Source organism: Carcharhinus amblyrhynchos, chromosome 8 (assembly GCF_965287045.1).
Source record: "Carcharhinus amblyrhynchos chromosome 8, sCarAmb.v2.hapA, whole genome shotgun sequence".
Classification (NCBI taxonomy): Eukaryota; Metazoa; Chordata; class Chondrichthyes; order Carcharhiniformes; family Carcharhinidae; genus Carcharhinus; species Carcharhinus amblyrhynchos.
The window spans coordinates 121,030,896-121,056,928 of NC_137331.1; the positions used below are offsets into that span (position 1 = coordinate 121,030,896).

Here is a 26,033-nt window from a genome sequence, read left to right on the forward strand (position 1 = left end):
CTTTTATCAGTCATTGTATAGAGTATAAGAGCAAGGAGTATTGTTGGAGTTGGACAGAGTGTTGGTTTGGCCACAGCTGTGTGCCGTTCTGGTTACCTCACTATAGGAAGGATCTGACTGCAGTGGAGAAGCTACAGAGGAGATTCACCAGGATATTGCCTGAGATGGAGCATTTGAGCTATAAGGAGAGAGGCTGGGTTGTTTTTAGAGCAGAGAGGTCTGAGGAGCAATCTGATTTCTCTTTGAGAGTGTCCATGCTAATGTAGTACTTCAGCTACTCCTTAATTGAAGGGTTAATAATGAGGGAACATAATTTTAAGACATGGAACAGGAGGTTTAGAGGGTTTTAAGGAGTGAGTTTTTCACTTGGAGTGTTGGGAGTCTGGCATTCATGGCCTGAGAGGGTAGCAGAAGTGAGAAACCTCCACAACCTTTAACAAAAAAAGTACATGAAATGTCTCAAAGTTCAAGGTGATGGGCCAAGTGCTGGAAAGTGAGTGGGATTGGTGTAGTTTTGTCAGTGCAGACTCAATGGGCTGGATGGCCTCTTCTGTGCAGTACAATTCTGGCTGAATGTTGAAAGATGAGGGAAACCTGATGAGTTGTGGAGCAATTTCCCCACAAAAATCAAACATTACAGGAAGGAATTGAAGGGTTTTAACCTTGAATGGTGTGGTGGGGGCTGTTGGCCAATAAAGATGGAAAGCTTTTGATTAGAAAGACATTTTCATATTTTCAGAAAAATTACCACCAAGACATTGAGTCACCTTTTGGGTCGGAGGCTTCCATTGATCGTCTTGTTCAAAAATCAAATATTATGGAGCAGGGTGATAAATAGGAACCCCCCCCTCCCAATAACCACTGATCCCTTTATCCCCAAAAGCTATATCTAGTCTTGAAATCGGACAATGTTTTGGCCTCAACTACATTCTGTGATGATGAATTCCACACATTCACCATCCTCTTGGGTGAAGAAATTTCTACTAACCTCCTTTCTAAAAGGTTTACCCTTACCCTCAAACTATGACTCCCCCACCATTGGAATCTACCCTGTCTAACTCTGTTAGAATTTTATATGATTCTATGAGATCTCCTCCTCATTCTTCTAACCTCCAGCGAATATAATTCTAACCAACTTAGTCTCTCCTCAAATGACAGACCTGCCATCCCAGAAATCAGCCTGGTAAACCTTTTGCTGTACTCCATAGCAAGGACATCCTTCCCCAGATCAGGACACCAAAACTGCACACAATACTCCTGGTATGGCCTCACCAACACCCTACACAATTGCAGCAAAACAGCTCTGTCCCTATACTCAAATCTTCTTGCTATGAAGGCCGACATACCATTTGCCATTTGTGTTGGTCCAATTGCATTTATTTTGCTGCTTTTGTTTTAATCAGGTACCCACCAGAAGCTCCAGAGTTGCAGATAAGGAAAATGGCTGATCTGTGTTTTTTGGTTCAACATTATGAGCTGGCCTACAACTGCTACCATACAGCAAAGAAAGATTTCCTCAATGATCAAGCAATGCTATATGCGGCAGGGGCATTGGTTAGTACCTAACTATCCAAATTATTAAACTGATAAGGCACTGAGAAGTCAGGGGGTGCCTGAATGTTGTGGACTTTGATTATCTACTGATTTACCTGCATCCTGAGATAGATACTGATTTTAGGGAGCAATGCATTCGAAGTATATGCCTGTGCCCCTTGAGTTTTTCCCATCTTCAGTCCCAGCCCTTCCTCTGCCATGGCAATTGTGTGCCAGCCAATCACTCAAGTGTTGCCATTTCTTTCAATAATGAATATGGATATTATTACATCTCTGCAATCATTCCTTTAAGTATACTTTTGATTTGCTTTAAAAACGACTATTGAATTGGTTTCTGCATCTCTGAAAATACATGCCAGGTAGTAAAGATCATTGTTCTAGAATACTCCTCCAAACCTTTATGTTCTTTACTGCGATTCTAGAACTAGCAAGAAAGCATAGATTAGAATCCTTAGTATGCAGAAGGAGGCCATTTGGCCCAGACTGCACTGACCATCTAATAGAGCATCCTACCTAGCCCCCAACACCGTAAGCCCACATATTTTACTCCGCTGGTCCCCCTAACCCACACATCTTTGGACTCTAAGGGCCAATTTAACATGGCCAATCCACCTAGCCTACGCATCTTTGAACCAATCGTCCAGTCCTAGTTTTTATTAATGTATAAACCTGTCCTGGATGAGCAGTTCATCGATTTCGCAATCTCGCCCTCTTGCTTAATGTTCTACTATTCGTGTGGCACCCTTGATTCTAAACTGTGGAAACTTGTTCTAGAATCTTGTGTTCAGAAGATATTTTCTGGATTAAAATTGTCCGTACCTGCTGGTTTATTATCTTTTTCAATTCTCCTCATTTTCGTTTTGCTATTCAGAGAATTTAAAACCTCGATCTTGGCCCTTTTTCATTCAGAAACTATTCTTGGACCTTTTCAATAACCCTCTCTCCTGCCTGTAATTGCAGGGGGTGGGTCAAAGTAAAGGCAACGCTTCAAATGTGGCCTCACTTATTTACCAGTGTCACCTTTTTGAGTAATGTTCAGGGTGTAGCTTTTTGCTGCAAACGATTAACTGCCATTTGTTAACAAAGCCCTCAATCTTTCTTGCTATTGCCTCAATCGTGTCAGCATTCATTTTGTAACCTATTGTTTTCCCCCTCTCTAGTCTCCTGACTTTTAATCTATTGGTGTTTCTTCTCTACCTCTTCATTCACCTCGCCTGTTTTGCATTATCGACTGTCTCCAGTCTTGAATTGCTTTGCTATGTTCTTATCTTTTTGGCCCATTTCTGTTGCTGCACCATTCCCCACCATCAGCCTTTTTCACTCACCATCCCATCTTCAAACACCCTTTCTGCTTTGGATGTAGTATCACTGATTTGAGAGCCCTTTGGAACGTGGGAACATACAGCAACTGAAATACTAGATTGGATTAAAGCATATTTTAGTGAAATCAGGAGCCAGTCGTTAGGTGGCAGGAGAAATTGACACACGGAACTGTAAATTACAAAGACACACGTGTATATTTTAGGGTGCCATCAATAAATAGAAGTCAGAAACCATCTAAAATTGAAGAGAACTAACAGAATAATGAAAGGAAGCTAGGTGATTAAAGGAAAAAGTGGAAAAAGTTTAACGAGAATGAGGGGATAAAAATTTAAAAAAAAACCGAAAGGGGCAGTATCTGTTTTGCAGAAATAACAGTAAGAGGAGAAAGATAATTAGAAAATAACATTAAAACAGAAGTCTCACTGACCTTTGCTCCAGAGAAGGATATCGGGCAGGAAGAATAAAGTTTATTAGTCATAAGCAAGGCTTACATTCGCGCTGCAATGAAATTACTATGAAATTCCCCTAGTTGCCATAATCAGGTGCCTGTTTGGGTACACCGAGGGAGATTTATCATGACCAATTCACCTGACCATGTCTTTCGGACTGTGGGAGGAAACTGGAGCACCCAGAGGAAACCCATGCAGACACTGGAAAAATGTGCAAACTCCACACAGACCCAAACTGGGAATTGAACCAGGGCCCCTGGCGCTGTGAGGCAGCAGTGTTAACCACTGTGCCACCATGCCGCCCCGATATCGAGCAGGTGGATAATCCATAAATAGTTGAGAATGAAATGTCTGACTAGTGTGGTGGATTTGAAAGTTTAGGCAAATTTTTCAGGATTAAGGGCAAAACTAAGTGCTAGGATCTAAATAGGGATACGTCCTCTGACCGGCCATGAAACAGTTGAAGGAGGTAACTGCAGTAGGTCTCAGCAAAACCCCTATGGATGTGTGCTGATGAACTGGAGTTGTTTGGCCAATGTAGTACCCATTTTTAAAAAGGGAGACAGCTAATTACAAGCCAGTAAATGCGAAGACTATTGTGGTGAAAATGTTAGAATCTTCAATTGAGGATCAAATTGCTCTCAGAAATAGCAATTTAGTATTAACTGGCATGAGTTTAAAAGGGAGTGATGTGGGTGGGGGGTAGGGCAATCATGTTTGACAAACTCCATGAAATTCTTTGAGGAGGTAACTGACACTATGGGTGAGGAGGTGAGGGAGCAGGAGGAGATTGGGGGTGGTGGAATGTTGGAGAGTAAAAAGCCAGGAGTTGTCGTGGACGTGGATTTCAGGAAAATACTTGGTATGCTGTACAAGAACTCACTCAAGCAAGTTAACAGGTATGAATTTAATAGGGAAGAAAAGGTTGGATTTGAAGTAGATTGGAAGAGAAAACAATAGGAATCAGCACAAGTTTTTCCAGCGTAATTGCAAGTGTGTTGTGTCTCCCAAGTCCAGTCTGGGCCACTTCTGTATACTAAGTTACAAACAGGCCAGGTGTGCATTGTCAAATGTTCCGGTGATGGCAAAATAGGGAAGGCAATTGTATCTACTGAAGACCAAAATGAAAGTAAAAACATGGATGAAGTAAGTTGTATTATTATGAAAAATAATGCATTAGAACAGAACATTACAGCACAGTACAGGCCCTTCAGCCCTCGATGTTGCGCCGACCAGTGGAACCAATCTAATGACCCTCTAACCTAAACTATTCCAGTGTTATCCATATGCCTATCCACTGACCATTTGAACGCCCTTAAAGTTGGCAATTGGATTGGAGGCCAGCTTGGAGCAGCAGAGGCACTTAGCAGTTAAAAATTCACACAAACTTAAAGGCAGCAGCTTGTTTTGATAAGGCTAAACAATTAAAAATTTAAACGAATTTTATTCTTTACCTCCAGCATTGTAGAATGCAAAGCATATCGAATCAATACAAAAAAAGTCTTGAAGGTTCCAGTTGGAGTATTGTATCTAGTGTTGGGTTCCACAAATAGAGGAGGAATGTTGAAGCGTCAGATGTGTTACAATGCAAGTTCAGTAAGACACTGCCTATTAGAACGTGAAAGATGTTTTTGAAGAGTTTATGAATGAAAACTAGAATTGTTTGAAGTTATGAAAGAATTAAACTGGGTAGCTTTAACTGTTTCCTAGTTAGTCAAGGATGAAATCTAGAAGATTCCAAACAGAGGGCAGGAGAAACTTTGCATGGAATTGAGGTTGTGAAATTTACAGTACTGCCAACATTAAGGGTTAGGTTGGATGGGTGGGTGGTCAAATAGCAGAAGATTGGCTGGTCCTGTTTTCACGCTGATACTTCAACATATTTCATCTTTATGGCCCTTAGATCTCTCTTTTGCCCACTCTGCCCTTTGATCAGAAATCCTATCCTACCACAGCTCTGAAGTGATCTGAACCTATGTTATTAGTGATATTGATGTGGGTATGCCGGTGTTGGACTGGCGTAAACACAGTGAAAAGTCTGACAACACCAGGTTTTAGTCCAACCTATTTATTTGATAATATACTCAAGCTTTTGGGGTTAGCCCCTTCATCAGGTGAATGAAGAGTTCTGGCCTCAGAGCATATAAAGCACAGACAGTTTAGAGATTACTGATTAGAATGCGAATCCTTACACCTAACCTGCTGTTCAAGACCTGAAGTGGCTGAACATCGCTCGACAGTCACCAGGCAAGACTGTTCCCTTCCTGTTGGCGAACACTTCAGTGGTCACGGGCATTCAGCCTCTGACTTTCGGGTAAGCATTCTCCAAGGCGGCCTTCACGACACACGACAGCGCAGAGTCGCTGAACAGAGACTGATAGCCAAGTTCCGCACACATGAGGACGGTCTCAACAGGGATCTTGGGTTCATGTCGCACTATCTGTAACCCCTGTGACTTGCCTGGGTTTGCAAAACCTCACTTACTGTACTGTCTGGAGACAATACACATCTCTTTTAAACTGTGATCAGTGCTCCTTCCACTCACATTATCAGCCACTTCAGGTCTTGAACAGCAGGTTAGGTGTAAGGATTTGCATTCTAATCAGTAATCTCTAAACTGTCTGTGCTTTATATGCTCTGTCTGAGGCCAGAACTCTTCATTCACCTGACGAAGGGGCTAACCCCGAAAGCTTGTGAGTATATTATCAAATAAATAGGTTGGACTAAAACCTGGTGTTGTCAGACTTTTCACTTCATTAGTGATATTCCCAGCATGATGCATTAACCCTATTTGATTTACCCTGCATTCAACCACTCCATGCTCCCCATATCACTGCCTCTTTTCCAACTCTGTGCCTATCCAAATGTAACTGCCTTCTCAAGGGTAATTAGGGATGGGTAACAAATGCTGGCCTTGCCAGTGTTGAAAGAATTAAAAAGAGAATCGCCTCAAGCAGTGGCTTTTCTTCCTACTTGACAATGTCACTTTGGTAGTCCCCTGAGGGTGGAGTCTAATTGTCAGAGTATGCTGATGTCCCCCATACCTCTACAGCATCTTTCTTGACTTTAAGCTGACATTCATGCTGAAACATTGGCATTGGGAAAGTATGCCAAATGCACTGTCGACATGAGGAAAAAAAATACCCAGGGACTGAAAAATTATTAGCATAACTGATCCTTCAACTAAGAGGAACATCAGCTCCCTTAGCCACCCTATCCATGTCCTTCAATCTTGAACACCTCAATCAGGTCACCGCTCCAGTCTTCTGTGCTCCAGAGAAAACAACCCAAGTCTATCCAACCTCTCTTCGTAACTTAAATGTTCCATCCCAGACAGCATCCTGGTAAATCTCCTGTACACCACCTTTCAATTCAACCTCGTCCTTCCTATAATGTGGTGACCAGAACTGCACACGCCACTCCAGCTGTGGCCTCACCAAAGTTCGATACAACTCCGACATGACCTCTCTGCTTTTGCAATCTGAACCCCGATTGATAACCGTGAATGGGCCATGTGCCTTTTTCACCACCCTATTAACCTGCCTTTCCACCTTCAGAGATCTATGGACAAACCTACCAAGGTCCCTTTGTAAAGGGACATTGCAGACAATTGCTGGCTGGTGATTTCCTCTGTTTGCATTTGTGCTCTGCCTCTGATAGATATGCTTGCTTTTGAAGGAGGTTGCACCAGATGCAGTGATCCTTACAGAGGAAAATGAACCGCTGAGATTTGCAGATTTAATCTGAGCAGGATGTCCAGACAGAGATCCACGCACTGAGCGACTTCCAACTGAGAAGTTCTGAAGGTTTTAGAAGAGGAAAAAAACACAAGGAAATAAACTAAAAAGAAGTGATGACCCTGAAAGGACAGCATCGACCTCTGAGTGAAATTAACGAAACAAATGGCACGTTTCGAGGAAAAAACACTCATGTGCCAGCCAGGAAAAATGAGAAAACTGTAGAAACAGAAGCAAAGGCCTGCTACCAGGGAAACAAGAGTTTTAAAAGTTTTTATGAAAGGGTCCGAGGAGGAAGAGCAGTAGTGTCCCACCAAAGCTCCAAGTGTACTGGATAAGCAGACAGCAGCTGTGGCAGTTAAAAAGAGGAAGTGGACATTCTTAAAGTGGTAATGCAGTTAAAGTTGTATAACACTTGATGTGGTGAACATCGGACCAGGGACGGGAAAAGTCAGAAGACCTTGGATCGAGGGCAAGGCTCTTTAAAATGAAAGGGAGGGCCCCTAAGCAGTGCAAGACCTTAAAGGAGGGAATTACGATCTCCAGAAAGAGACAATGCTGGCACTTGGAGGTAATAAGTCTCAAGCAAGAGGTTGCGTCAGACTCCAGGAGGAGAGCACCAAAATACCCCAGCAGGGTAGCGAGAGGCCCCAAATGACAGTGAAGAACTGAAAGCAATATGTTGTGGAGATGCTGGTATTGGACTGAGGTAAAATCAGGAAGAAGTCTCTCAACACCAGCTTAAAGTCCAACAGGTTTATTTGTAGCAAATGCGACAAGCTTTCGGAACACGCTGTTCCTTCATCAGGTGGGTGGGAGTTCTGATCACAAACAGGGCACAAAGACATGATAGCCAAGTCCCGCACACGAGGACGGCCTCAACCGGGATCTTGGGTTCATGTCACACTATCTCTAACTCCCACAACTTGCCTGGACTTGCAAAATCTCACTAATTTTCCTGTCTGGAAACAATACAGATCCTTAACCTGTGCTTAAAGCTCTCTCCACTCGCATTGCCTGTACCTTTTAAGACTTGATTAGTTGTAAAGACTCACATTCCAATCATTATGCATGTAAATTGAGTGTGCGCCCTGTTTGTGAACACAACTCCCATTAACCTGACGAAGGAACAGTGTGTTCCGAAAGCTTGTGGCATTTGCTACAAATAAACCTGTTGGACTTTACGCTAGTGTTGTGAGACTTCTTTCTGTTAGCACCCTGAACAGCATTGATGTACAAAGGGGTTTTGGGGTTCAAGTCCATAGCTCCCTGAAAGCGCCCACACAAGAAGGGTGGTAAAGAAGGTGCATGGCATGCTTGTTTTTATTGATTGGGGCACTGAGTCCAAGAGTCAGGGTGTCATATTGCAGCTTTATAAAACTTAAGTGTGGTGTTCAATTCTGGTTGCCACATTACAGGACGGATACGGAGGCTTTGGAGAGTGTGTAGAAGAGGTTTACCAGGATGCTGCCTGAATTAGAGGGTATGAGCTATAAGGAGAGTCTGGTCAAACTAGGATTGTTTTCCCTGGAGCAGTAGCAGCTGAGGGGAGTCCTGATAGAAATCTACAAAATTGAAAGGCATAGATAGGGTTGACAGACTCTCTCTTTGAGTTGAAATGCCTAATACTAGGAATCATGTGCCTAATGTGAGAGGGGGAAGTGAAGAGCAAGTTTTTTGTAGAGAGAATGTCAGGTGTCTGGAATGTGTTGCCGGGGTGGTGTTGGAGGCAGGTACAATTGGGGCTTTGTGATAAGTGCATGAATATATGAAGAACAGGACCAACAGCAGGCAGAAGGGGTTAATTTAATTTAGCATCATGTTTGGCCAATGATGTTGTGCTGAAGGGCCTGTTCCTATGCTATGCTGCACTGTTCTGTGTTCTAAATCCATAAGATGGATTTAGAACAGAACAGTTTAGCAAACTGTTGTTGGTTGCAAATCCATGCTAGTTGAGTCCCTTGTCATTTGCGACAGGACTTGTGATGGATGATGGATGAAGGATGGTGGAAAGATGTTAAGACGTGTGTGAATTGGATTATATTATAGGAGAGTTGCACATCACCAATCTCGTGCCCTCATCTCGGCCTGTCTATCGCGATCCAGTCACGAGCCAAATCTAGATGACTGGAGATAGATTTGGCTGTGGTGTGACCAGGAAGTCTTCTGTGCCTTGAGCTGTGTGTTCCACAAGACAATATTGACTCACCTTCAAGATTGATCTCATCTGCCTAGTCTGTTGGGATCAGTCTTCATGTGCCAGGATCGACAAATCCCTAAGTTGCTGAGGGTAGGAGACTTGACAGCCACCCTCGCCTGGCTTGACTGCCCACTGAAACAGTTTACCAGAGTATAACCAGTGTTGAATGCAAATGGCATCTTGGAGCCACTGAGTGTGAGGTGAAGGATGATTCACTCCAAAGGGAGTGTTGAGCCTGCTTCTGGTAAGGGTTACCCCTCCCTTACACGCCAACATTTAACTCCGCCATTTTTGTGGATACTCTTCCTAACATGTTGAACAACTAAAGCATTGGAATTAAAATTCACTACAGATTTGACATTTTTGGCAAGAGAACCAGAAACAACAGGGGGAATTGTTATTTTTTGAAATCAGAAATTATTCCCTGGAATTCATGGCTTGAAAGGCAGGTGGAAGCAGATTTCAATAGTAACTTTCAAAAAGTTGGGTGAATATTTGACCTGGGAGAATTTGGGTGGTGGTAAGAGGTGTGGGAGTGGGACTAATTGGATAACTCTTTGAAAGAGCTGACGTGTAGAAAATGCACTGAATGGCCACCTCCTTTGCTGCATTTTTCTATGAGGAAGTTGGTACTTGCGTGAATCATGATGGAATTGAACCTGCTGTGTCTTGTATCCTGTACCTTGCAAAATTTATTCTTGTCTGACTGGAATTCAGTCATTAATTCAAACTCTACCCTTCCTTGCAAAAGAGCTGAATAGAATGCATAATGTTTGCATGGACGTGCAATTGAACTTGATATTCATTCTTCACTTCTTTATCATGTGACCTTGACTCTTAATGGTTTGTGGTACAGGGAAGACAGCAGTACATTGTCACTGGACTAGTAATCCAGCGACTCATGTAATGCTCTGGGGACCCAAGTATGAATCCCACCAGATGGTGACATTTGAATTCCTAAAAATTTGTAATCAAGTCTAATGAAACCATTGTAGATTGTAAAAATCCATCTCATCTGGTTCACCAATATCCTTTTGGGGAAGGAAACCTGCTGTCCTTACCTGGTTGGACTACATGTGGCTCCAGACCCACAGCAGTGCGGTTGACTCATAAATGCCATAGCAAGATAGTCCATTAAAGGGAAATTGGAGATGGATAAAAATGCTGGCCCAGCCAATGACACTCACGTCCCCTGAACGAATAAACAAAAATGCGTCATTCAACTTTTTTCATTTAGGTTTTAATTTTTGATCCATTTCAGTGTTGCATATCAGACACCCCTTCAAAAACTAATTTGAAGAAAAATATATTGTAAAGTTACGTTGTTGTTATACTGACACTTGCAAGTAATGCTTCCTTTTTGTAAAATTTTAACATATCGAAGGAAATGGCGGCAGCATCCGTTTTTCTTCAGCCTGGAGCACAGAGACAATATCCCACCCATTACATGGAGACAGCTATTCAGACATACAAGGACCTCTGCAAGTACGTAGTATCTTGGTCAAGTCAACTGGGGAGGGAGTGGGAAGAGGTTTGTGGTGGTGTGCTAAAACTAATCCTGCACTGGCTCCAAGCTGTTTTAACATGAGGAATCAGCTTTGAGTTTAGTGGCAAGGCCTTGCATTAGGAGAATGAAAGGGATCGGGAACATAACTGAGCAAGGGTTAAAGAAGAATGAATTACTATTGATGCAATCTGAGGCTATTTTGATAATGCAGTAAAGAAAATGGTGAATCCATGTCAACAAGATCTCGAGCATCTATAGAGGTTTAACAGCCCAATTTAAAGGGTGGCCTGGTTACACAGTGGTTAGCACTGCTGTCTCTCAGTGCCAGGGACCCAGGTTTAATTCCTGGCTTGGGTCACTGTCTGTGTGGAGTTTTCACATTCTCCCTGTGTCTGCATGGGGTTTTCTCCCACGGTCCAGAGATGTGCGGGTTAGGTGGATTGGCCATGCCAAATTGCCCCTTAATGTCGGGGGACTAACTCGGGTCAATACGTGAGCTTATGAGGATAAGCCTGTGGAATTGTGTTCATTGCAGGCTCGATGGGCCCAATGGCCCCCTGCACAAGAGGGTTCTATGATATGAGGTTTTATGGATGAGTAAACAGAAGTACTAGCTACTTATGGAGGGGAACGTTAAAAATAATAATTTCTTTATGTATTGTCTTGAATCAATAATATTTCTCCTCTGGCTTTATTGGTTCACAGCCCAGTGTGATCAAAGAACCCAAGCTTAATATTCATTTGGTTGAGTTTCCTACTCAGAGCTAGATTAATAGGAGATAGCTGCAATCTCCTGTGTGCTCCTAATAAGAGAGGAAGGTTAGCTGGTGTCCCTACTCCAGATGACGTTCCATGGAGACTCATTGAAAAATATAAGCGTGTAATTGTTGCATTAACTTGGGGTTGGCTGATGTTCCTATACCTTGCCTTGCACGCACACCTCTTCTCACCCCACAGCCAAATATTGGGTGCACAGAGGCTTGTGTAGGAAATGGTTCAGTACTGGGGCCATTTGAGTTCAGTCAGCGAAGCAAAGAAAGAAAGCTGAGGCATGTTTGGGTTATTTTTAAAGCCTGTGTTTATTGTGTGTTGGAGATAACAACATTTTTAAAATAGAGGTGTGATTTTTTTTTTGAAGATGATAAATGTTATGAGTTTTCATGAGTCCAAAATGGAATTTTTTTATTATTTGCCTTGCACCAGTGCAGAGGATGTGCCTTTGTTTCATATATTGAATAACCCTTGCATTCAAATTTGCTTGAAAACCAAAGAGACAGAAGAAATACCTTTAGGATATACAACACTCAGAAATTCAAGGTTTAGGTTTTGGATGCAGGGCAAATAGAGTTTAACTGCCTGATTTGATGGAATTATGTGGAGTCTTCAGCATGAAAACAGGTTATTAAACTCTAGTCTGTGGCGGTGTTTATATTCTGTAAGAGCATTCACCTACTCTGAACACTTGTCTCCAGCCACCACTCATCTCAATACCCCTTTATTCCCTTCTACTTCACACACATTTCAAGCTTCTTGTTAAAGATTATCAGTGCTGTCTACTTCAAGCATCCCATGTCAGCAAGTTCCACTGAGTTCTTCACTTGTAAAAGGAAGTTGATAGCTATCTCTCCAGTCTACATCCTCCCCTTTTGTTTCTGCTTGTGAATGGGAATAGTTTCTCCACTTCCGTTCTGTTTAACCCTTCCTGTAATTTAAAGTCCTGCATTGGGCTGCCTCCTGTTAGTAATGAACCCCCACCCTGCTCAATCTTTCTTGCCTGTTATACCCTTTCAATTCCAGTCATGTTCTTGTCAGTCTTTTTTGTCTCTTTGAAGTGTTTCAATATTTTTTTTGTAGTTTGGATATCAGAACTGTGTATAATATGCCATGTCTGATCTAATTGAAGTTTTTATTCCAATTTAACATTGCCTGCTTTGTGTCTTGTCTCCCTTGAAATGAACTGCAGTTTTGTTTGCATTCATTACCAGCTTGCATTGTTACCTTCAATCATTTGCGTGCCTGCTTCCAGATTGTTTATTCCTCTACCTCATTTCATTCTTTTTCAATGAATAAATAACCTGTTTATTTGTCCTACCAAAATGAACCACCTCATGCCTCACTTGCTTTAATTTGCTATTTCGTGCCTACTTTTCAAGGGTGTTTATCATCTTGTATTTAGATCTCTTTTGGAGAGACAGCGGTGTAGTGGTATAGTTGCTGGATAAGTAATCCAGAGACCCAAGGTTCTGAAGACCTGGGTTCAAATCCCACCGTGGCAGATGGTAAAATTTGAATTCAGTAAATATCTGGAATTAAAAGTCCAATGATGACCAAAAAACCATTATCAATTCTTGTAAAAATCCTATCTGGTTCACTAATATCCTTGAGGGAACGAAACTTGGTGTCCTTCCCAGGTTTGGCCTACATGTGACTCCAGAGCCACATCAATGTAGTTGATTTCTCAACTGCCCTCCACCAACTTGGGATAGACAAATGCTGGCCAGCCAGAGACACCCACACCCCATGAACGAAAAAAATCATGTGCCATGTAACTCCAGATCCACAGCAATGTGTTTGACTTTTAATTATCCTTGAGGATGGATGAAAAATGCTGGTCCAGCCAGTGACTCCTGCATCCCATGAATGAATGAATTAAAAAAAAACTATTAGCTTCATTCCTCTCCCATTCACCATTTTGGTATAATCTACAATTTTCAGTGCCTTCTCCAACTTCTGAGTTCAAAACATTGACACACATGGGAAACCACACATCCCAAGTGCATGCCTGTTCCCATGTTCTACCTGTTTGAGATCACCCTTAATTCCTAGCCCTTTTTTTTTCCCTGTTTCAGTCATTTTTCGATGCATTCAGCTTCCTACTTACATAAGAAATAGGAGCAGGAGTAGGCCATCCAGCCCTTCGAGCCTGCCCCGCCATTCAATAAGACCATGGCTGATCTGTCGCTGCTCAGTTCCACTTTCCCGCCCTCTCCCCATAACCCTTAATCCCCTCTCCTATCAAAAACCCATCAACCCGCGTCTTAAAAATATTTAGCGAGGCAGCCTCCACCACTTCAACGGGCAGAGAATTCCAGAGATTCACCACCCTTTGAGTGAAGAAGTTCCTCCTCAACTCCGTTCTAAACCACCCCCCTTTTATCTTGAGGCTGTGCCCCCTAGTCCTATTGTCTTTTTTGAGCGGGAAGAGTCTTTCCACCTCTATCCTATCCATCCCATTCATCATCTTATACGTCTCAATGAGATCTCCTCTCATTCTTCTAAACTCTAACGAGTACAAGCCCAGTTTATTCAGCCTCTCCTCATAGCTCAACCCCCTCAACTCCGGTATCAGCCTAGTAAACCTCCTCTGCACTCCCTCCAAGGCCAAAATATCTTTGCGCAGGTGCGGCGCCCAAAAATGCACACAGTACTCCAGTTGCGGCCTCACCAATGCCCTATACAGCTGCAGCAAGACCTCCCTACTTTTATATTCAATCCCCCTCGCTATGAAGGCCAGCATCCCATTCGCCTTCCTGACCACCTGCTGCACCTGCAAGCTGGGTTTTTGCGACTCATGCACAAGGACCCCGAGGTCCCTCTGCACCGTCGCCTGCTGCAGTTTTTCGCCCCGTAAGTAATAGTCCTTCCTACCATTCTTCCTACCAAAGTGGACCACCTCACACTTGCCAACATTAAATTCCATTTGCCATTTCCTGGCCCATTCGCCCAGCCTATCTAGATCCTTCTGCAGACTCTCCACACCCTCCGCACAATTTGCCGTTCCCCCAATCTTGGTGTCATCAGCAAATTTCGACACCCTACACTCGGTTCCCTCCTCCAGATCATCTATATAAATGGTAAAAAGCTGAGGCCCCAGCACCGACCCCTGGGGCACTCCACTAGTCACCATCCGCCAATCCGAATAGCACCCGTTGACCCCCACTCTCTGCCTCCTATTTGAGGACCAATCCTCTATCCACGCTAACACCCTACCCCCAACTCCATGTCCCTCGACCTTCTGCAATAACCTCTTGTGAGGCACTTTGTCAAACGCCTTCTGAAAATCTAGAAAGACCAACATGCCTTGACCTTTGTTTCGAGTTTCTGTAAAATACATGAAGGAAACTAGCATGAGAGGGCCTGATTAATGCAAATGATTTCTTCTGATAAATCTTTGCTTTAAAGTCCAAGCAAGATTTGTAGCTCCTGATAAACCCATTGTATGCAATCTTGCCTTTTCCAAGCATTCTCTGAAGGGTTTTGATGTGATGAGGGTGTAGAGAAGATTCTGCTAATCGTTAGTGGTGAGAATAGATTTAAACTCTGATTTCAGGTCCTTGAAGTTTAGTGTTGCTATGGAAGCCAATGTATTAGTGTCCTGTCTCTGGAAGAGTGAACCATTTTAAACCTGGCTAGATTGGATTGAAACACAATGTCTGTGTAGATTGACTTTTTTTTTCAGTGCAGGTCAGTTTTAGTCTCGTGTTTAGTTTGGCACAGTTACATGCAGTACAGTTCAAGGGTGGTTGCTGAAATTTGCTTGGCGGCAGATTTGATGGAACTATCATGCTAAAAGATAGACGTGGATGGGTCAGCAGCTTTTCATTCTGTTAGACATTATTCAAGGACAACTTGAAGATTTTTTCCATCTTGTATATCAGATTCATAAGTTAATTACTACTTGGTGAAACTATAATTGTTATAAATTTAAAATTAAAAGGATTTTGAGGTGATTTTAGTTTGGTTAGTCAGATACAACTTGGAAATTTAAAATTTTTAACTTGCTCTATCCTAGGAACCTAGTACTTGCGGAGCGGTGCACTTTACTAAGTGCTGAAATTTTAAAAAGCCAAGCCAAATATTCGGAGGCTGCAACTCTTCTTATCCGGATGACAAGTGAGGTGGGAAAAGTTGAAAATTCCTTTCCATTAGAGTTTGATGATTGCTTTGCATTTCAGTGTTGGCTAAACTATAGCTAGAGTATTTCCACGGTTTAAACTTTTTTTTGTCCATGCTTCACATCTGATTATAGAATTGCTTTTCTCATCATCCAATGGAATATGCATGTTAAAGACAACACTGAAATATCATATCTGCCTATATGACTCACCTGAGACAATTGAGGATTAATCTGTGTGAGGATGGACCATTTCCATTTATATCTGCAATCCTTTGGCTCCTATAAATAGGCAGCGTCTCTAATTCTAACAAGCAAAGCAGCTTTTTTTCTTTTGAAGTTTGCTCCTGGAGAAATGGTCATATTCTCATTAATGAATTGACTACTAACTTGCCTTCTGGGTTGTAGTCATCTAAAATAGTGAAAAAATATTTTATCTCCATTAGTTTATTGTGGCTGTCTTAACTGTTTAGAGTGATGTTCATGCAACAGTAAGCAGGTGAATTGGAAACTGATGCAGATTAATTCATTGGGTAGCAGTAATGTGATTTAGCAGAGAGAAGTGCTTCTACAGTTCAAGCTCAGCGAGAGAATTGGTGGTGAGAACATGGGACATATCCATATCACAGAAGGGAAATTTTAGCCTGACCACATTTCAGATCCGCTTTATATGACCAAGCATTGGAGATACTTGGATTTGGAGAAGCTTCATTAGACCCAGACACTGAAGCCTTCAGGTTTGTCTACCAAGGTGACAAAGTCTTCAGTTGGTTTGAGATTTAACAGGCCGTAAGAGTAGATAAGGGACAGCTTTGGGCACAAGGGGCACCATGTTACTGGTTTCACACGCCAGTTGGTCAGTATGGTGAGCCAGAAAGATTGCATGAGAAGCCAAACATCTGATTCATGATCATGCCCAAGCACTCTGAAGCTGGCTTCACCAACATAAACACACACAAACACACACACACACACACATTGATTCTTTTCTTTAACGTAATATTCTTTTCATTTTACAGTGCAAGTTTAAAATGTGCTTATTGCTTTCCAAGAGCCTTAAGATTACCACTGGTGTAATTTATTTCTCAGCCCCTACTTACCTCGAATCTGGATATTAATTACAAAGAAAAGTTCTTAAATATATTAATTATTATTTGGGGAAAATTGCTTTGAAATCAGCCTACAGTGATACGAAAGGTCATATTGTTTTGAATACAGGATTCTGACCTGCGAAGCGCACTTTTACTGGAACAAGCTGCCCATTGTTTCATCAACATGCGTTCTCCTATGGTGCGCAAGTTTGCTTTCCATATGATTCTGGCTGGCCATCGGTTTGGCAAAGCTGATCAGGTAAGCATGGTGTATTTAATTTTTTTTGCTGTAATAAATGTATAATAATGCATTAAGATGGTTAATTCTGTGCGTCTCTGTCTGCCTCTTTGTCACAATCTGCCTGACTGCCTCACAGACTCTATCTGACTTTGTTGTGTTGTATACACAATAGACTCCTTTCTCATGCATTATTTGGGTGAAGTCCTCCAGTCATTCAGGTTTCAAAGACTCAAGTTGCATTTTCAATGTTGAATTTTTCCTTGCATTATAAATGTTCTGAGTAAATTTATTGCCTTGGAGATTTCCAGATAACTTGTTCTCTTTACTGTTACTTAGTTGGTATTCAGTACATCATCATTTTGTAAAATGAAATTAAGTTGAGAGGATATATTTTGTAGATCTTGTTTGTAACCATTGTAAATCTGATATCATGGATTTGGAGAATTGGGCCATGGATTGCTTAGGCAGTGTAGTCATGATGCCTTGGGCAAGGGGCAAAATAGCTTTGATAGATGGCTGAGAGCAGGGTGGTGAATAGGATCTAGAACTGGAACCGTTTGTTTACAAAATTAATCTGGAAACATGGGGACAGATGTCTTTGTCATTGTGCTTTGATATCAGTGCATCATTTTCCTTCCCGTGTTCTGAAAAATATTTCCCGCATGTATTCAGTTATTTTCCGTGCAAGCTTTAGCGTAGCCATAATGGTTGATGGAATGCATGGTGTTGACACAGCAGCCCATAACCCAATGTGTCACTATAAAAACGCTGCTGTTTATGCTCATAGCCCAATGATGCAAGTATAACTACTTGTATTTAGCTATTGATTTAATACAATGCTCTAAGTTGCTTCACAGGAGCATTACAAAGCAATGCTTGACTCCAAGCCACATAAAGTGCTAATATGGCAGGCAGCTGAAACTTGGTCAAAGAAGTGGCTTTCAATTTTATTAAAGAAGCAATGTGGTCAAGAGTTGGAAAGGTTTAAAGGAGGAATTCTAGGGCTTGTGATCTAGGCAGCTGAAGACACAGCCACCAATGATGGAGCAATTAAAATCAGACATTCTTGAGTTGAGAATGAGATGAGTGCTGGCATTGGGGGATTTGAAAATAAGTTGATCATTTTAAAATCAAGGTGTAGCTTAATCATGAACCAGCGTGTGTCACAGAGCACAGAAGCGATGGTCTATTACATAGACTCCCTGCAGTGCAGAAAGAGGCTATCTGGCTAATTGAGTTTGCACCAACAACAATCCCATCCAGACCTTATTGCCAGAATCCTGCTTATTTATTCTGCTAATCCCCCTAACCTACACATCTTTGGACATTAAGGGGCAATTTAGCATGGCCAATCCACCTAACCAGCTCATCTTTGGATTGTGGGAGGAAACAGGAGTACTCAAAGAAACCCACACAGATACAAAGAGAATGTGCAACTCCATACAGAGAGTCACTCAAGGCCAGAATCGAGCACGGGTCCCTGACGTTATGAGGCAGCAAAACTAACCACTGTCATCTTGCAGTGGTAATTGGAAGGTAGGATATGGGAGGCTGGCTCAAGTGCATTGCATCAGTCTGCTTATGGAGCAAAATGGGAAAATACAGGAGACTCTAGGAATAGTATTATTTCACGATTCTCAGTGGGTGTGTCAGTAAATGGAGAGAGGCCATCGTAATTATGCATTGTTAAACTAATCAACTTATTTCCCTTTAACAGCTGTGGTGCAGAAAATTTGGGCATCTTTAAATGTGAAGTGGTTAAATGTCTCAATTTATTAAAAATAGTAATAGCCAGAGGTATCGGAAATGAGATTGTGGCTTGACTGAGTTCTTTGAGGAGGTGATAGATTTAAGTGAAATATAGTGGATGTGGCATATATGAAGTTTGAGAGAATGTGGGCGGGGGATAGTGGGGCTGGTATACAAGGTTAGAATTGTCGAAAAATTACAGCATAGAAAGAGGCCATTTTGTCCGTGCCAGCCCACTGTTGCCCAAGTGCCCTTTCTAATCTTACATTCCTGCACCTGGCCTATAGCCCTATAGTTTACAGCATTTAAGGTGCAAATCCAGGAGGTTTTTTTTTAAGAGTTTAGGGTCTCCGCTTCCACCACCAGTTTGGCAACAAATTCCAGACGCTCACCACCCTCTGCGTAAAAACGTTCTTCATGTCTCCTCTGCACCTACTGCCACTTATCTTGAATCTGTATCCCGGTTCTTGCCTTCTCCGCCAAGGGGAACAATCTTACCCTGCCAACTCTATCTCTGCCCCTCATAATTTTGTACACCTCAATCAAGTCACCCCTTAGCCTCTTTTCCAAGGAAAATAACCCGAAGCTATCCAGTCTGTCGTCCATAAATATACTTTTCAAGCCTTGGTAACATTCTTGAAAACCACCTCAGCATTCTCTCCACAGCAATGACATCCTTCCTCTAATGTGGTGACCAGAAGGACATGAATATTCCAGTTACAGCCTCACTAATTTTCTATACAAATCTAACATTACATCCTGACTCTCCATGGAGAGCATTCCACATGGTTGTGTATAATTAGAAGATTGGATTCCAAACTCAGAGAGAAAGGAAGGAACAATAAGAACAGCTCAGGGCAGTTTTAGAGTATTTGTTAGTGGTATGGCCTAGGGCTCTGTTTTAGGACTGATTTTTACTTGCTAAGGATTTGGATATTGGGCTCGAGACTAAAATAGGAAATCGTTAACACCAAAGCAAGCTGCACGAGATTAAAAGCAAATTACTGCAGATGCTGAAATCTGAAACCATAGGAGAAAAGGCTGGAAAATCTCAGCAGGGCTGGCAGCATCTGTAAGGAGAGAAAAGAGTTGACATTTCAAGTCCAGTTGACCCTCTGTCAAAGCTGCACAGGATTAAATGTTGGAATGTGCAAAATGGATGGCAGAGATTCAAGCCGACTCCAGATGGTTGTGATAAAAATGCACGTTCTTCCTGCCTGGCCCAGATTCCCTTGTGGGGCAATGTGATCTAGCAGGAAGCAGGGCAAAGGTCAACATACCACTTAAGACACGCTAAATTGTAATGAAGAAATAACAGACGCAATACATCTTGGGCTCTCGTGGCACATCAAAATGTTAACAGTTCAAGCTATACAAGAGAAAACTTAATTTGTATCTTAATTGTAGAACTTAACACAGTATCTGTTAGATGGTCTTGCAAACCAAATCTTGGAAGTCGTTCTTCCTGTGAACCAAATGTTGCTGTAAAGTTTATATCTTGAACAGCAAATGAATAATTTGATTTTGCCAGCCCCAGTGTGTTCGTTGTCTTGAACTGAAAGATCTGAGTAGGACAGGAGGCTCGGCTCAATTGAAAATGTAACCATCCCTAACCATGGCTGTGTCCACTAAAGACCCATGGGATTAAGTAAACTTTCAGACCTAACAAGCTCTGATAAAAGTAAATACAAGATCCACTTGGAAGGGAGTGAAGTGAAGAGTGCTTGTAACCAAATTGAGTGAATCCATTCTACTGACGTACAATAATGGGTGCAATCAACTTATGACAGTGAGTCTAGGATTCTTCAGTGAAGATCAGGAGCCAGTTTTAATGGTTAGTGACTCTCTGATCCAAATATAAAACTCTCTCAGTAGAATTCCTTTTGTTTGGCTAACTACCATGTCTACACAGTGGTTAGCACAGTTAACCCTCACAGCTCCAGGGACCTGGGTTCAATTCCACCCGTGAGTGACTCAGTGTGGAGTTTGCACATTCTCCCTGTGTCTGCGTGGGCTCTCTCTCCGGGTGCTCCAGTTTCCTCCCACAGTCCAAAAATGTGCAGATTAGGTGGATTTGCTGTGGTAAATGGTTCTGTCAGGAAAAAGGTACAAAAGTCTGAGGTTGCATACCCCAGAATAGCTCAAGAACAGCTGCTTCCCTGCTGCCGTCAGACTTTTTGAATGGACTTGCCTTGCATTAAGTTGATCTTTCTCTACACTGTAGTTATGACTGTCGTACTACATTCTGCACACTCTTGTTTCTTCTCTGTGAATGGTATGTTTTGTCTGTATAGCGTGCAAGAAACAATACTTTTCACTATGTTAATATGCGTGATAAATCAAATCAGTAAACTGCCCCTGTGTTCCAGGACATTAAGGTTTGGGGGATTAGTGGGGTAAATATGGGAATAGGGCCTAGGTGGGGTGCACACTCAATGGACCGAATGGCCTTCTTTAGTGTCGGCAGTCTATGATTCTGTGATATTGAAATGGAGAACGTAAAAGGAGAGATCTTGTAAATGACAATCACACAGAATCTGAAAGGTGCAGGAGGAGGCCATTCAGGCCAAATTGAGTAAATATTTGGGATAAGGTAAAGCATTTAAAAAAAAATCTCTGGGTAAGTACTGAACATACGGAACATGCACATGCTTAGAATTTACTCAATGGATCCTGATGCTTCAATCAGATCTTCAGTAGATGGCTTGCATTGCTTTCTCAAATTCAGCAACCTTGGTCACATTGATCATGTGCTTTTATTACAGCGCAAACATGCCTTGCGGTGTTACAGTCAAGCCATGCAAGTTTATAAAGGTAAGGGATGGAGTCTGGCAGAGGATCATATTAACTTCACAATCGGTCGGCAGTCCTTTACCTTGCGACAGCTGGACAATGCAGTGGCTGCCTTCAGGCATATTTTGATCAATGACAGTAAGCAAACAGCTGCTCAGCAAGAAGCCTTCCTGAGGGAATACCTATATGTTTATAAGGTAAGAAAAATAGAAAATTATAGTGGACGTGGTTTTCCTGATTACTACTTTGGTTGCCTGTGTTAGGAGCTAGGAATTGAGTTGTAGGCCTGCAATTTGCTATTTGTGATTAATTCACCTGTATCCCTAGCTGCTCTTGTTCTTCACCCATTCAGTTTCTTCTCCTCTAAGGTGTCGGTGATTATTTTTCCTTCCATGCACTACCTTCCATTCATCCACTGTAGTTCATTTGTCTGCAAGGTGCCTTATGTCCTTAGATTGTTGCTTTTGTCCTCAGTGTTGGTTTGACCCCCTCAATTCCTGTTATCTTGGTCTTGAAATGACCAAGCTGTATAATTTTATATCCCTATAAGATCTAGGAACAGGAGTAGGCCGTCTGGCTCCTCGAGCCTGCTCCGCCATTCAATAAAATCATGGTTGATCTTTTCGTGGACTCAGCTCTACTTGCCCATCTGCTCACTATAACCCTGAATTCCTTTACTGTTCAAAAATCTATCTATCTTTGCCTTTAAAAACATTCAGTGAGGTAGCCTCATTCTCTGAGCTGGGAATTCCATGGATTCACAACCCTTTGTATGAAGTTCCTCCTCAACTCAGTCTTAAATCTGCTCCCCCTTATTTCGAGGCTATGCCCTTAGTTCTAGTTTCATCTGCCAGCAGAAGAAACTTCCCTGCTTCTATCTTTTATCTATTCCCTTCATAATCATAATCTTATATCTTCCTATAAAATCCCTTCTCATTCTTCTAAATTCCAATGAATATAGTCCCAGTCTACTGTCTCTCCTCAAACCAACCCTCAACTCAGGAATCAACCTTGCAAATCTCCCCTGACATTTCCAGTGCCAGTATATCCTTTCTCAAGTAAGGAGACCAAACCTGAGCATAGTACTCTGGGTGTGGCCTCCCCAGCACCTTATACAGCTGCAACATGACCTCCATTTTTAAACTCCATCCCTCTAGCAGTGAAGGATAAAATTCCATTTGCCACCTTAATTACCTGCTGCATCTGCAAACCAACCTTTTGTGATTCATGCACAGGGACACCCAGGTCTGCTTAGAAGCATGATGCAATTTTTTTATCATTTTGCTGTTATTCCTGCCAAAATGGATGACCTCACATTTACTAACATTGTATTCCAACAGCCAGATCCTTGCCCACTCATTTAGACTATCTATATCCCTTTGCAGACTTTGTGTCCTCTGCGCACTTTGCTCTATCACTCATTATAGTGTTATCTGTGAACTATTTCCAGTCTCATAGAAATCATAGAATTTCTACAGTGCAAAAAGAGGCCGTTCAGCCCATCGAGCCTGCACCGACACCAATCCCACTCGAGCCCTGTCCACATAATCCCATGTCTGTATTCTGCTAATCCCCCTAACAGTAAGGGGCAATTTTACATGGCCAATCCATGTAACCTGCACACCTTAAGTGTGGGAAGAAACCAGAGCAGCTGGAGGAATCCCACCCAGACATGGGGAGAATGTGCAAACTCCACACAGTCACCCAAGACTGGAATTGAATATGGGTTCCTGGTGCTATGAGGCAGTAGTGCTAACCACTGGGCCACCCTAAATGCCTTTAAAATGTAGGATTTATGTGGGATGTATGAAAATTGGTATGTTGCCTGTACTTTCTGCTTGCTAGTTTCCTTGGGCAGGGAAAATGTAATCTGCACTTTGAACCGTTACCAGTGTATTTATTGTACAACCTGTAGTAATGAAGGATTATTTATGTTAATTTCCCCACTAAGGAAGTGCTCACTGTTGAAGGTCCATTATTTGGATAAGGCATTAAACCAAGGCAGCCTGGAGCTCCCTTAGGTAAATGTAAAGCATCCCATGTAACTATTTGAGGAAGAGCAGGGAAGTTGCCCTCAGTGATCAATACTTATCCCTCAACCAATATCACTTGCAATAAATCTGTAGGAAACCATAATGTGACACGCCGTCACATTCAATTTGGAGATGAGGAATTTAGTTTGGAAACTACTATCTTAAATTCAAAGGCAAATACAAGGACATTGAGATAGTTGGCTGAAGTGGCAGGTAAGACGGTAGAGCAGCAGGGGCAGACACTTCAGGAGATGTTTCATAAGTCTGCTCAGATGTATTCCATTGAAAAAGAGTCTAATAGAAGGATGTGCCATCTGTGGCTAAGGATGATGTCACAATGAAAGAAAAGGCTTATAACGCTACAAAGTTGGTGGTAACCCAGAGAATTAGGAAAATTTTAGAAACAACAAAACAGTTTTTAAAAATAAAGGGGAAAAAATAAAATGAGAACTCATAAATATAAAAACATTACAAGTCTATGAAAAGGAAGAGTAGATAAAGTAAGCATTCGCCCCTCAACAGGGTGAGGCTGGAGAATTATTAATGGTAAATGAAGACAGTCCAAAGATGTGCGGGTTAGGTTGATTGGCTATGCTAAGAAATTGCCCCTTAGTGTTCTGGGATGCTTAGGTTAGAGGGATTAGTGGATATAATATGTAGGGATATGGGGGTAAGGCCTGGGTGGGATTGTGTTCGGTGTAGACTTGATGGGCCGAAGGGCTTCTTTCTGCGCTGTGGGGTTCTATGATTCTATGGTAGAGACTTTGATCAAATATTTTGTAGCTATCTTCACTGTAGGAGGCACAAAACATCCTGAGATATAGGAAATTAAGAGGCATAATGAGGATGGAAGCAATCAGTATTGTTAGAGGAAGAAGTCTTAAAGCTAATGAGACTAAAGGCTCCCCTGGACCAGATGGCCTGCATCATAGGACCTTTCAGGAAAGGGGCTGCAGAGATAGTGGATACAGTGATTGTTATATTCCAAAATTTCCTAGATTCTGGAAAGGGCCCAGCAGATTGGAAAGCTCGAGATGTGTCACCTTCGTGCAAGAGGGGGGAACCAAGCAGGAAAGTAGCAGTTAGTCTAACATGTTATTGGGAAAATACTGGAGTCTGTTATTAAAGAGCTATTAATAGGACACTTAAATCATAAGACAAGAGTCGACGTGGTTTTATGAAAAGAAAATTGTCAGTTTATTGGAGTTCTTTAAGGATGAAATAAGCAGGATAAATAAAGGCGAACCAGGAATTGTATATTTTGATTGCAAAAGACATTTGGGAAAATGCCACAAAATTACAGCATTAGAAAGGTTTAAATTTTTTTTGTTATTAGTGTCACATTAACACTTTAACACTGCAATGAAGTTACTGTGAAAATTCCCTAGTTGCCACAGTCTGACGCCTGTTCAGGCACACGGAGAATTTTAACATGGCTAATGAACTGAACCAGCATGTCTTTCGGACTGTGGGAGGAAACCGGAGCATCTGGAGGAAATCCATGCGGACATGGGGAGAACGTGCAGACTCCACACAGACAGTGACCCAAGCTGGGAATTGAACTCAGGTCCCTGGCACTGAGGCAGCAGTGCTAACCACTGCCACTGTGTTGCCCTCATGGAAAAGAGTTCATGGTGATGGGAATGACATATTAGTATTGATAAAGCATTGGTTAACTATCAGGAAACAGAGGGAAAAAGGGATAATAGTCAGGTTGGCACATGACTATTGTGGGCATTAGTACTGGACCCTTAACTATATTAATGATTTAGATGAATTGATCAAATGTATTGTAGCTAAATTCATTGCTGATCAGGTTGAAAAGCAAGTTGTGAGGAGGGTACAAAGTTTCTGCAAAGGGTTATCGTTAAGTTGGCAAAAAATTGGCAGGTGGAGTATACTATAGGACATTCTTCAGTTTAGCGGGAAGAATAGAAATGCAGAATATGTAAGTGGCAAGAGACTGTAGAAAGAGCTGGGTGTCCTGTACATGAATCACATAAAGCTAACATGCAGGTACAGCAAGTATTTCAAAAGGCAAATTGAAGGTTGACCTTTATTGCAAGGTGTTGAAATATAAAAATCCTGCTGCAGCTATCCAAGGCCCAAGTGAGACCACAGCTGGAGAACAACTTTCAGGAGGGATATACTTGCATTGGCAACAGTTCAGAGAAGGTTCACTCCCAGGATCCCTGGGATGATGAGTTTGAGGAAAGGTTGAATAGGTTGGGCCTACACTCGAATGTAATAGAGTTACTTTATTGAAACATGCAAGATCTTAACTCTTTGACAAGGTGGATACTGAGGGGCTGATTCCTCTCATGTTGGCATCTAGAATGAGGGGGCATAGTTTAAAAATAAGGGCTTTCTCATTTAAGTTGGAGATGAGGAATTTATTTTCTCAGAGGGCCATTAGACTTGGAAATTTTCTTCTACAAGAAACACTGGAGACTGGGTCATTG

General features: G+C 42.0%; 1 protein-coding gene across 2 annotated transcripts in view; it reads left to right on the plus strand.

The window, feature by feature from the left end:
* Positions 1-26,033, plus strand: part of trappc8 (trafficking protein particle complex subunit 8) — a 157,750-nt gene that overhangs the window by 73,200 nt on the left and 58,517 nt on the right. For both annotated transcript variants that reach the window (XM_080194734.1, XM_080194735.1), the window contains 5 exons: positions 1,404-1,554; positions 10,648-10,748; positions 15,563-15,668; positions 16,883-17,014; positions 21,511-21,735. In XM_080194734.1, coding sequence (XP_080050860.1) covers positions 1,404-1,554; positions 10,648-10,748; positions 15,563-15,668; positions 16,883-17,014; positions 21,511-21,735 — 715 coding nt within the window. The remainder of the gene's footprint in view (positions 1-1,403; positions 1,555-10,647; positions 10,749-15,562; positions 15,669-16,882; positions 17,015-21,510; positions 21,736-26,033) is intronic.